Source organism: Hordeum vulgare, chromosome 6H (assembly GCF_904849725.1).
Source record: "Hordeum vulgare subsp. vulgare chromosome 6H, MorexV3_pseudomolecules_assembly, whole genome shotgun sequence".
NCBI lineage: Eukaryota > Viridiplantae > Streptophyta > Magnoliopsida > Poales > Poaceae > Hordeum > Hordeum vulgare.
In genome coordinates this window covers 502,443,785-502,455,990 of record NC_058523.1, presented here as the reverse complement: position 1 = coordinate 502,455,990, position 12,206 = coordinate 502,443,785, and the positions used below count along the sequence as shown (strand labels likewise).

General features: G+C 41.6%; 1 protein-coding gene across 1 annotated transcript; it reads right to left on the bottom strand.

The window, feature by feature from the left end:
- Positions 1-7,451: 7,451 nt before the first annotated feature.
- Positions 7,452-10,728, bottom strand: LOC123403070 (putative E3 ubiquitin-protein ligase RING1a). The gene is made up of 6 exons (XM_045097044.1): positions 10,471-10,728; positions 10,263-10,357; positions 10,003-10,157; positions 9,858-9,907; positions 8,401-8,475; positions 7,452-8,312 (listed from the first exon to the last, which is right to left on the bottom strand). The coding sequence occupies exons 1-6, from the start codon at positions 10,698-10,700 to the stop codon at positions 7,730-7,732; spliced, it is 1,188 nt and encodes a 395-aa protein (XP_044952979.1). The 5' UTR covers positions 10,701-10,728; the 3' UTR covers positions 7,452-7,729.
- Between the last annotated feature and the right edge of the window lie 1,478 nt (positions 10,729-12,206).

The window sequence follows — 12,206 nt, the reverse complement described above, 5'->3', positions numbered from 1 at the left end:
ATTTTTATGAGCTAAATGACCCAGAAATTGAAAAGCACTACAAATGAACTCTGAATAGGTTGAAAGTTGGCATGGTATCATCATTTCATCCACATAGCATGTGCTAAAAATTTGAGAGGGTTGCGGCAAAAACTGGACGCACTTCGTGTACAAATTGGACAATCTCTTTCGAAGTATGAGGGTTTCATACGAAAACTCATCTGCTACAAAAGGGATTTCATTTTTTGGAATTATTTGAACTCCAAACCTTTTATGTGTTCAAAATGCACCATTCAAAGCCACATCATCAATTTTCAACTATTTCTGACTTCATTTGGTATTTTTCATGCATTTATTAATTTTTTTAGCTAAATGATCCAGAAATTGAAAAGCACTACAAATGAACTCTGAATAAGTTGAAAGTTGGCATGGTATCATCATTTCACCCACATAGCATTTGCTAAAAAGTTGAGAGGGTTGCAGAAAAATCTGGACGCACTTCGTGTACAAATCGGACAATCTCTTTCGAAGTATCAGGGTTTCATACAAAAACTCATTTGTTACAAAAGGGATTTAATTTTTTGGAATTATTTGAACTCCAGACCTTTTCTGTGTTCAAAATCCACCATTCAAGGCCACATCATCAATTTTCAAAAAATTCTGACTTCATTTGGTATTTTTCATGCATTTACTGATGTTTTTTGAGATAAATGACCCAGAAATTGAAAAGCACTACAAATGAACTTTGAATAGGTTGAAAGTTGGCATGGTATCATCATTTCACCCACATAGAATTTTGTGTTTGTGCCAAGTAAGACCTTTGGGATGGTCTACGGTGTTTGGAATTTAATTTTGCTAAAAAACAGAAACTTTCGACCTCAGTCCAGGAATTTTTTAAATTCAGTGAGACGTGCTTTTGATCTCAATTTTTTACACAAGACTCATATACAATTTACCCAGATTGTTGTAATTTTTCATAATTTTTGGAGTTACATAAGTATTCGAATTATACAGATTACTTCCGACTATTCTGTTTTTGACAGATTCTGTTTTCTTTGTGTTGTTTGCTTATATCGATGTATCTATGTGTTATATCGGGGGGTATGAACCATGGAGAAGTTTGAATATAGTAAATATTACACCAATATGAATAAATAATTAGTTCACAACAATACCTAAAGTGGTGATGAATAAAGAAAGGGCTAAATAACCATTCAAATTTGGAAACTCTATATAATGGCACAAACAGAAACTAGATATATATAAATTGGTCCAAGCAGTACATAATAATAGCTAGCATACATATATATACAAGTGTTCGCCGTTCTGAACACTACTCGTCTAAATCTGAATCTGAATCTGAATGTCCCAAAGCTGGTTCTTCGAGGCGACGCTGGCCATATCTCACGATACTAATCTTGCGGTACAACTCGTATGCAACATATGCATCTTTTGCTGCATACTCAAGGTTGATAGGGTCAAGTGGGGTCTTCCCTCACTTCTTGTGCTGAGCCTTCGGGAAAGCCTTCTTCATATCATGGTACTCCTTGTCGATCAAGGCGAGTGCCATATCAGCCATCGAAGTCCTCGGATAATCAAGCTGGAATAGGCCTTGGAGATCAATGTGGCATGCAGCTGGTATCTCAATACCAAAGTTGCGCCTCATATTCGTCCTGTCGTTCGTTATGCCAACGCTAGTGAAACGTATGCCGCTGCAAAGGAAGTCCATGAATTCTGGACAATGCTTATCACTACTGCAACATCAACAAATTAAAATGAAACAAATGTTACATACTGCTGCAACAAGGAAAAATGTTTCAATACAACTAAAGAGAAATTTATCATAATGATTCAAATGGAACATATTGCTATTCTATGCAATTTTCATATCCTATGAATTGATCTTTATAGGATTCCAATATTGTAACATATTGCTATCCGATGCAATTTTCATATCCTATGAATTGATCAAGAAACCCTCAATTAACTATCCAATGGAACATATAAAGAAACTGCATGTTGCTATCCAATGGAACCTAGAGAGATTAGTATATGCAATTTTCATAACCTTTGGATCAAAGAAAGCCTCAAAACTTACCAATGAAAAATTGTTTCACTACAACTAAAGAGAAATTAATCTTTATAGGATTCCAATATTGTAACATATTGCTATCCTATGCAATTTTCATATCCTATGAATTGGTCAAGAAACCCTCAATTAACTATATATCCAATGGAACATATATAGAAACTGCATATTTCTATCCAATGGAACCTAGGGAGATCAATATATGCAATTTTCATAACCTTGGATCAAAAAAAGCCTATGTTGTAATATATTCAATGGAACCTAGGGAGATCAATATATGCTCTCCAATGGAACCTACGGAGATCAATATATCCAATGTTGTAACACATATTGCTATCCTATGCAATTTTCATATTGCTATCAAATGGAATATATAAATAAACTCCATATTGCTATCAAATGGAACCTAGAGAAGATCAATACATGCAATTTTCATAACCTTGGATCAAAGAAAGACACAAAACTTACCTCGCCCATCGGAAGATCAAGACATGTTGTTTGAAACACAACTGGATGACGACAACACCTTGATGGTTGGGCGTGAACTCCAGATCAAGCCCCAAGAACGCTTCATGCTCCGACGCGGCGTCAACCCACTCTCGGAACCGTGACAGAAAATTTGGCACCACCCTGCTCTCGTTCGTGTACCCGACCCTGAGCCAGGTCGTGCCATGTGCGAGCACCTCTCTAGTTAGATATGTCATGGTGGAAGAAGAATGGAAGAAGAGAGGAAGAAGAAGAATAGAGGAGAGGAGAAGAACAGAGAATGGCGATAGACTCCGCTTCGGTTGTAGTTTTCATCGCTGGAAACAAAGTGGGAGGGCGAACCGTTTGGACCTTTAGTCCCGGGTTGGACGACAAACCGGCACTAAAGGGGTAATTCGAAGGGCCGCCACCCCGGTTTGATCCACCAACCGGGACTAAAGGAGGATACGAACGGTTGTACGAACGCCCGCCACCACACCTTAGTCCCGGTTTGATCCACCAACCAGGACTAAAGGGGATACGAACAGTTGCCGGCCTATTAGTCCCAGTTCTTGACTAGAACCGAGACAAAAGGGGTGAGACGAACCGGGACCAATGTCCCATGATGCCCGGCCGGCGCCCTGGCCTCACGAACCGGGACCAATGTCACCATAGGTCCTGGTTCGTATGTGAACCGGGACTAATAGGATTTCAAGACCTGGACCAAAGCCCTCTTTTTTACTAGTGGTGTAAGAAGCGACTTAATGTGCAATCACTCTGGCGAGCTAAAAGATGTTCATCTCTTCAGCAATAAAAATCTTTCTCATAATGACATCAATAAGGCCACCAAAAAGTTCTTTGGTGATTCAAAAGGGAAGTGTAGCAGGACAGGATTAGCTCCTGATGTCTACTACACAACCTTCTTCTTGTAGACTCGTGTTGGGCCTCCAAGCGAGAATTTTGTAGGACAGTAGAAAATTTCCCTCAAGTGGATGACCTAAGGTTTATCAATCCATGGGAGGCATAGGATGAAGATGGCCTCTCTCAAGCAACCCTACAATCAAATCACAAAGAGTCTCTTGTGTCCCCAACACACCCAACACAATGGTAAATTATATAGGTGCACTAGTTCGGCGAAGAGATGGTGATACAAGTGTAATGTCGATGGTAGATATAGGTTTTTGTAATCTGAAAATATAAAAACAGCAGGGTAACAAATAGTAAACAGCGAGCAAAATGTTGTTTAAATGCTTGGAAACAAGGCCTAGGGTCCATACCTTCACTAGTGCAAGTTCTCTCAACAATACTAACATAGTTGAATCATATGTAAATACCTCATGTGCGACAAAGAGTTCACTCCAAAGTCACAAATAGCGGAGACCAAATGAAGAAATCATTGTCGGGTACGAAACCACATCAAAGTTATTTTTTCTTACCAATCTTATGAGCAATCCCTATAAGTGTCACGAACAGCCCTAGAGTTCGTACTAAAGTAACACCTTAAGACACACATCAACCAAAACCCTAATGTCACCTAGATACCCCAATGTCACCTCGAGTACCCGTGGGCTTGATTATATGATATGCATCACATAATTTCGCATTCATCATGTTCAATCGAACATAGAGAACTTCAAAGAGTGCCCCAAAGTTTCTACCGAAAAGTCAAGACAGAAACATGTGCCAACCCCTATGCATAGATTCCCAAGGTCACGGAACCCGCAAGTTGATCAACAAAACATACATGAAGTAAATCAATAGAACATACCATTGTCACCATAGACATTCCATCGCAAGACATAAATCAAGTGTTCTCAAATCCTTAAAGACTCAATCCGATAAGTAAACTTCAAAGGGAAAACTCAATTCATCACAAGAAGATAGAGAGGGAAAAATCCTTATGATTCATCTATATTAGTAAAGCTCGCGATACATCATGATCGTGCCATCTCAAGAACACGAGAGAGAGAGAGAGAGAGATCAAACACATAGCTACCGGTACATACCATCAACCCCGAGGGTGAACTACTCCCTCCTCGTCATGAAGACCGCCGGGATGACGAAGATGGCCTCTGGTGATGGTTTCCCCTCCGGCAGGGTGCCGGAACGGGCTCCCGATTGGTTTTTCGTGGCTCTGGAGGCTTGCGGCGGTGGAACTCCCGATCTAGGTTTCTTTCTGGGGTTTTTGGCATTTATAGGAATATTTGGCATTGGAATCACGTCAAGGCGTTGCTCGAGGGGCCCATAAGCCCCTCATAGGCTGCGCCCTGCAGGCTTGTGGCCTCCTCATCCACTTCCTGACCCAGCTCTTCACTCCAGTATTTTTTATATTTTCCAAAAATATTCTCTGTAAATTTTCAGCGCATTCCGAGAACTTTTATTTCTGCACAAAAACAACATCACAGTAGTTGTGCTGAAAACATCGTCAGTCCGAGTTAGTTCTAATAAAGTCATACCAAAATCATATAGAATTATTGTAAACATGGCATGAATACTTCATAAATTATAGATACGTTGGAAACGTATCAGCATCCCCAAGCTTAATTCCTTCTCGTCCTCGAGTAGGTAAATGATAAAGAAATAATTTATGAAGTGTGAATGCTAGCATAGTGTATAAATTTGATCAATGATAATTTGAAACACTTTTTCTAGCATCAATATAAACCATAAATAGTAGCTCATCTCATAAAACTTCTCATGATCAAGTAACAAGCTATTCACATGTTACAATATAAACCAACAAGTTTCTTGAAAACTGACAAACTATGCTTTCAGTCACCAAACAATTGCAATTCATCTTATTTTCAGGAAGGGTCTATGTAAGAGGTTTGATTTAGCAAATTCCATATACTCTACCATCATATAGTCTTCCATGATTGCTAACACTCAAAGCATATTTTTAGAACAAATAGCATCCATCGAACACAGAGAAAGATAAGGGCTTAAAATTTTGCCTCCCAACTTATTTATCATACAGATAATTGTCAAAAATAATAATTCATGATAAAATATATTTTAACGGCCATATATTCTTGGATCTTTCCCCACCATATGATGTTTGCCAACTAATAGATTGAGGTTGGAAACAATAAGTTGATTCAACAAGAATAATAAATAACATGAAAGTAAATAGATTGACCCTTCACAGAGGGAAGTAGTGATTTGCATATGTGCCAGAGCTCGAGCTTTTAAAAAAGAGATGAATAATAATTTTGAGAGGTATGCTTTCATTCTCAACATAACAACTGAGAGATCTCGGTATCTTCCATGATAGATACATTATAGGCGGTTCCCAAACATAAATGTAAAGTTTGTACTCCCCCTCCACCAATCAATCACACTCCACGGCGAGCCGAATCCACGGGTACCATCCATACCAACAACATTCCTCGGGGATTTTTTTTAACTTTTTGCATTTTTTTTCGGGACTGGGAAAGCCTAATATCAGCCACTTTCTCGTGAATGATAGTGAATCAACTCATCTTGTGAGAATAACCCACCTAGCATGTAAGATACTAACAACCCCTAGTCATTACATGAGCAATTCAGGCATACAAAACAGAATATTATTAGAAGGTTTAGAGTTTGGCACATGCAAATTTACTTGAAACGGAAGGTAAATACCGCATATAGGTAGATATAGTGGACTCTCAAGGCAAGAAACTGGGTTTAAGGGTTTTTGGATGCACAAGTAGTATCTGTAGTTAGTACAAAGTGTTGGCTAGCAAAAGGTTCTAAACAAGCACCACATGTTGGAGGATCTATAACAATATAACTTCTATGCAAATATACCCAAACATAACTCATTATGTTGTCTTCCTTGTCCAACTTCAACTAATTTGCTCAAGTTTGAAAATAATTAATGGGGCTCACAATCATAGAAGATGTCCAAGATAGTATATTTGTATGTGGAATCTCTCTTCCTTCAATATTCTTTCATGAATTGTTGAAGTGACCATGACCAATGCGGTGTTTGCTAACTTTCAACAATTTTTACCAACTACGTGTATGTCAAGTTCAAAAGATATTCTGAGACAGCATGGTGAGAATTGCCATAATAATGTATTAGCGTGAATGTCAAGTTGACCTTTAAGAACGAAGCTAATATTACATGATTTTCCGTTATTTTGTATGCAGGGCAATACACCCATCACCGTCATCTAGTAAAGCGATCTAACTTTGTGTGAACTACAGGGAACACATATGGTGTGATGAGAAATTGTGGACGTGTTCGGCATGCCTCCGCTCCCCAACTCCGGCTCGGAGCGGAGTGGCATGCAGCTCTAATTTAGGGAGCGGGTAGAACGCCGCTCCGCGCGCTCCACTCCGTGGAGTGTTGCCGAACAGGGCTTTACTTTCAAACAGTATCTGGATTTTGAGTGTTGGATGGTCAATTTATTAAGCACAAATCTGTGTGCCGCTGCTTATTGTTGTTTGTATAACATTTGTTGTTACATACAATATATGCCACGATCATATATGATGGCTATGGATCAGACAATATATAAACCAAATTTATCTTTCAATACCTTGGTTGTTTGGTTGAAATGCTTTATTGAAAGGCACTCTGTATCTCTCACAAGTTTTGGTTCAGTTTATGTAACTTGGAATAGATATCGACACACACGGAGTCTCCTTGACTCGAGGATACCTCAATATCGATATATGAAAGATGTTAATTTAATTTACTCCTTAGAGAAATGTCAACTTTATACAGTAGCTCCCTCAAAGCACTGAAAATTGGTATAAAATGGAAATTTGTTGATAACTATACCATGGTTTCTAAATATAAGATATAGTGAAATGGAGTTTCCCTGAGATCTGGGACAGATATAGTCAAGGGTAAGGAATATCAAAAATTAACTTGTTACATGGCTCTGGCTGATGGAAAATGAGTTGGGAAGGAGACAAGGTAAACTTCCAAAAAAATAGCTTCCTTTAATTCCAAAAAATTAAATGGTTCTGTGGTCAAATCGCCGAACCGAGAAAATCATTAATCCAGACAAGAGAAAATGCAGGGATATACAACCATTACAGTGATCTAATAGAGCAATCTAAATTTGTGTGGATTACAGGAAAAACATATAGCTTGTCGTTTTACTTTCACACAATACAAGTGATTGATCACCACGGTACTTATGCAATATTCTTCTAGAGAAAGATTCAGGTACTGGGAAAACAGAAAAGGAGTCAAAACTAAAGAGGCCAGCCGCGAGAGCGAAGGAGTGCTGCCCTCTCGGCCCGAGAGGCCATAGCTCTCAAATTTGCTCGGGCAGTAGATATGGTGTTCTGTGGTTGCCTCTCTCCCTCATTGTCAAAAGCCGTCATGAACTCCTCCTGCTGCAACCTGTATGCCAGTGAAGCGTCGTCAGATTGGCCTGACCGTGCTGAACTCCTGGTGGCAACCAACTGCGACGCCCGGACAAAGCCTCTGCCGCTGTCCCTGCTTCTGGTGGTCCTACCCTGTGTGTCAAAGCTCCCACTGCTGGTGTTCATGGTTCCTGGGCCTGGCACGCTTCTTCTGCTGCCTGCTGCTAAAGAGCTCCTGGTGCTGTTGCCTATTCTAGTGTAGTCCGGTGTGATGATGCTACCACTGGCACCAGTGTTCCTGCTCATGCCACCTTGTGTAAAGTTGTTGCTTCTTGGCAGGGTTTGCTTCACATTATCTTTGCTTGCTGAGGATGAGGCCATGGAGCTTTTCCTTGCCTCAACTTCGCTAGGAAATAGGAGTTGGATGGTGTTCCAGAGTACTGTGTTGATAGTGCAAGATCTTGAATTACTGCAGAGTGACAAAACAATTAGTTGAACCCATGTTTGTTTTTCTACCATATTTGGACAAGTGCAAAATCTTCAAGATTGAAGCTTACCTGATTAGTTGACGGCATTTTGGGCACCGCTTTCCACACTTAGAGGCGGCATGTTTTAAGCATTGCATGCAAAAGCTGTTCAATGAAAGAAAGGGGCAACAGTGTTACGAGGATCAAGAATTGCATTCCGTATTTGATCTATGAATTACAGGGCCAATATTCTATGTAGGGAAGAATCAAGAATTGCATTCAGTATTCGATCTATGAATTACAGGGCCAATATCCTATATACAGAATTTTATGGATTGGCAAAGCACAAAGTGAAATAAACACAGTTGCCTTACAGGGCCAATATTCTATGTAGGGAAGAATCAAGAATTGCATTCAGTATTCGATCTATGAATTACAGGGCCAATATCCTATATACGGAATTTTATGGATTGGCAAAGCACAAAGTGAAATAAACACAGTTGCCCGGTTCAATACAAAAGTCATTTCTGTTCAGGCTAACAGGGATGCTAATCTTTGCCACAGTCAGGCCCGTACACGGGCAGGTGCAACCTGTGCAGCTGCACAGGGCCCCCAAATTCTAGGGGCCCCAAAAACCTCTCAAGTAGTACTAGTGCTAATTATGATATTTAGGCCTGATTGATTATCAACAGATGAAATAAAAGGAAATCCATGTAAAACAACCAGGGCATAACCTAGGCCAACTTAATGTCTCTTCGTTTCCATCTCGTTTTCAGTTTCAATGCATAAAATTATGTGACGCTCTCTCTCACTTTCTTGACTAGTGTAAATTAACTCCTAGACTCTTTGTCTCCTCCTTGATTCTCTACTAATGGCTTCACATTTTCCTAGAGCAGAGCAAAGAACTAGCACATGGCTGCTCCAATCACCTAAGAATTGGTTTTATGATTTGTTCATTGCTTTGAGTCCCTGTTCTTCCAAAAATTTCAGATTCTTTGGAAAAGTTACAGTACTACCGAAATGCTTAATTAACAATATTTTGACTGACACTATTAAACACAGGGCCTGAACTTTTATTTGGCACCGGGCCTCAATTTTCGGAGATACGGCCCTCCCACAGTCTACAATTCACGAAACAAACAAATAACATAAGCTAAATTGCACGGTTGCATAAAAAATAAGCATTGCCAGGTACAGTTGCCACAAGTGATTAACAGCATACCGAATCTCGTAAAGTAACCAGAAACACAATTCCTAATTCCTGGTACATGGAATGAATAAGGGGTTTATACACATCACACAATGAATCTTGGGAGAAAAAAACAGGGGAACAATTCACGAAACAAATGAATATCATAATTTCTGGAAGTTAAAACTTGGCTCTGTGCTGCAAATGTCGTGAACCAATTCTTAATTCCTGGTACATGGGATGGATAAGGGGTTTAACGTATACACATCATACATTGAAATCTTGGGAAAAGAACTGTGGAAAAGGGCAACATCATAATTTCTGGAAGTTAAAACTTGGCTCTGTGCTGCAAATTTACCTGTGACCGCAAGCCGTGGTGCTTGGCTGAAAGCAGATGTCCAAACAAATCTGTGCAAAATCAGACACTAATCATACTCTGTCCAGAGACAAATCAGATATGCAATGACAAGACATGAAACCAAAGATATGCGAGACGCCCTTACAGCGCAAGACAGCTCCTCCCTTAGCCGATCCATACACGGCAGCTCGCCACTCCCCGCCGCTTCTCCTTCCTTGGCAGATCCGGACTTCTCCTTCCCCTCCACGACAGGAGCCTTCTCCTTCTCCTCCTCCGCCTGCTTAACCTCCTTCTTGCCAACTGCAAAATTTCAAATTAACACCAGATCCACAATCCCCAGACGGACGCACGCCTAAACGCTCAACAGATCGGGCCAGGGAAGAACGGGATGGGGCAACCACCGACCTTCATGGTCATCCGGCTTCTCGTCTTCGTCGAGCACAAGCGCCACGGGCGGGATCGGGGTCTCATCCCCCGACTGCCTCCGCGACCTCCGCTTCCTGCACGAGAGCGAGAATTCGGACGGATCAAGAAACCAACCAACACGAGAAAGGAAAGGAGAAAGGCGAGGAAGGCCGCGTCGCGCGATTGGCGTTGGTGCGGGAATAGGTACCTGGTGTTAGATCCGGCGCTGCCGCCGGCGGCCGTTGAGCCGGAGGATCGCCTCTTGCGGCGCGATTCGCGGACCGGGGTGTCCTCGACGACGAGCGCCGCGAGGAGGATGGACTCCTCGTCCCAGCCGGCAAGCTCGGCCGCCGAGCGGAACCGGGGACTGAGCAGGCCCGCGCCGCTCTTGGCGGCCGGCGTCCGCCCTGGCGCGGACCTAGGGCTCCCCGCCGCCATCTCCCCCTTTTCTCTCGTGGAGACGACGGTAGCCGTCGGCTGGACAGGGGTGGGGGGGAGCGGGGAAGGGGGGAGGAGAGGCAACGGTCGGCAATTACGAAATTTATTGGAAGAATGCCGTCCCCGAAATAGGAAGGTGTAGGTCACCAGGATGGTGTACAGTGGCGTGTCACATAAGATAGATGGGCTATCTTGCGTGGTGCTATGGGCTTCAACTTGGAACAAAAAAAGATGAACCGGATGAACAATAACATTTTTGAGGAAAACCTATTTAGCACCACAGGCGCCGGTTAAAGGCAAAAATTGATAACCGGCGCCGGCAGGGCTCCGAAATGGGCCGGCCCTTGAAGAGATTCTTCATGAACTTTTTTTAGCCCGTTTACATTTTTGGAAATCGGTCAACTTTTTTGACAATCGATATTTGTTTTTTGGAAATTCCTGAACATTTATGAAAATTGATAAACATAATTCAAAATTCATGAACTTTATCAAAATCAGTGAACTATTTTTAAAAAATGATGAACTTTTTTCAAAATCAGTGAACTATTTTTAAAAAATAATTAACTTTTTTCAAAATCGATGATTTTTCTTTTGAATTCAGTTAACTTTTTGAAAATCTATGAACATATTTTTTCAAAAATAGGTGATTTTTTCATAATAATTGAACCTTTTTGTAAATCTAATTATTTTGAAATTATGTGAACTTAAAAAAAATGACCAACGCTTTTTTTTATGGGTCGGTCCATAAGAAGGAGCGGTGTACGTGCCGTTTTTCCTAACAGGCGCTGAAGGCGCCGAATAGATGGTCCCACATTTTTGTGTGGCCACCGTATAGTTGTATACATCTCTCTCGCTAAACATGCCTTGCCAAATCCACGACACCTCAAACAAGCCCGCTACTCACACCAACTGTAATTTTTGGGTGATCAAACAGGCGAGTAAACCCACAGCCGGGGACCATGGCTAGAGTCCCCGCAGTGAGAACGATGAGGAACCTCGCACGCCGAACAATGAAGGCCAGAAGCAATTCCCTCCAGAGGTCGAAACTGTAAACATGATCTATGTCACATACATACCAAAGAAGGAGAGGAATCGCGCTTCAGGATGTTTATGCCATAGAACCCGTGGCCCCGAAGTATAACACATGGTCGACATGCCCGATCACCTTTGATCGCACGGACAACCTGACTAGTATTCGGCATGGGGGTTCAGCTGCCTTGGTACTTGACCCCATTATCGATGGGTGCCACCTCACTAGGGTCCTCATGGATGGAGGTAGTAGCCTCAATCTGATTTATGCGGACACGGAGAGAAAAATGGGCATCGATCCAGCAAGGATCAAACCGAGTAACACCACCTTCAAAGGAATAATCCCCGACGTTGAGGCCCGCTGCTCGCGCACCATAACTTTGGAAGTAGTGTTCGGCTTGCCTGGTAACTTCCGCAGTGATCTTCGACATTGTCCATTTTCATAGCGGCTATCATGCACTCCTCGGCCGTACAACG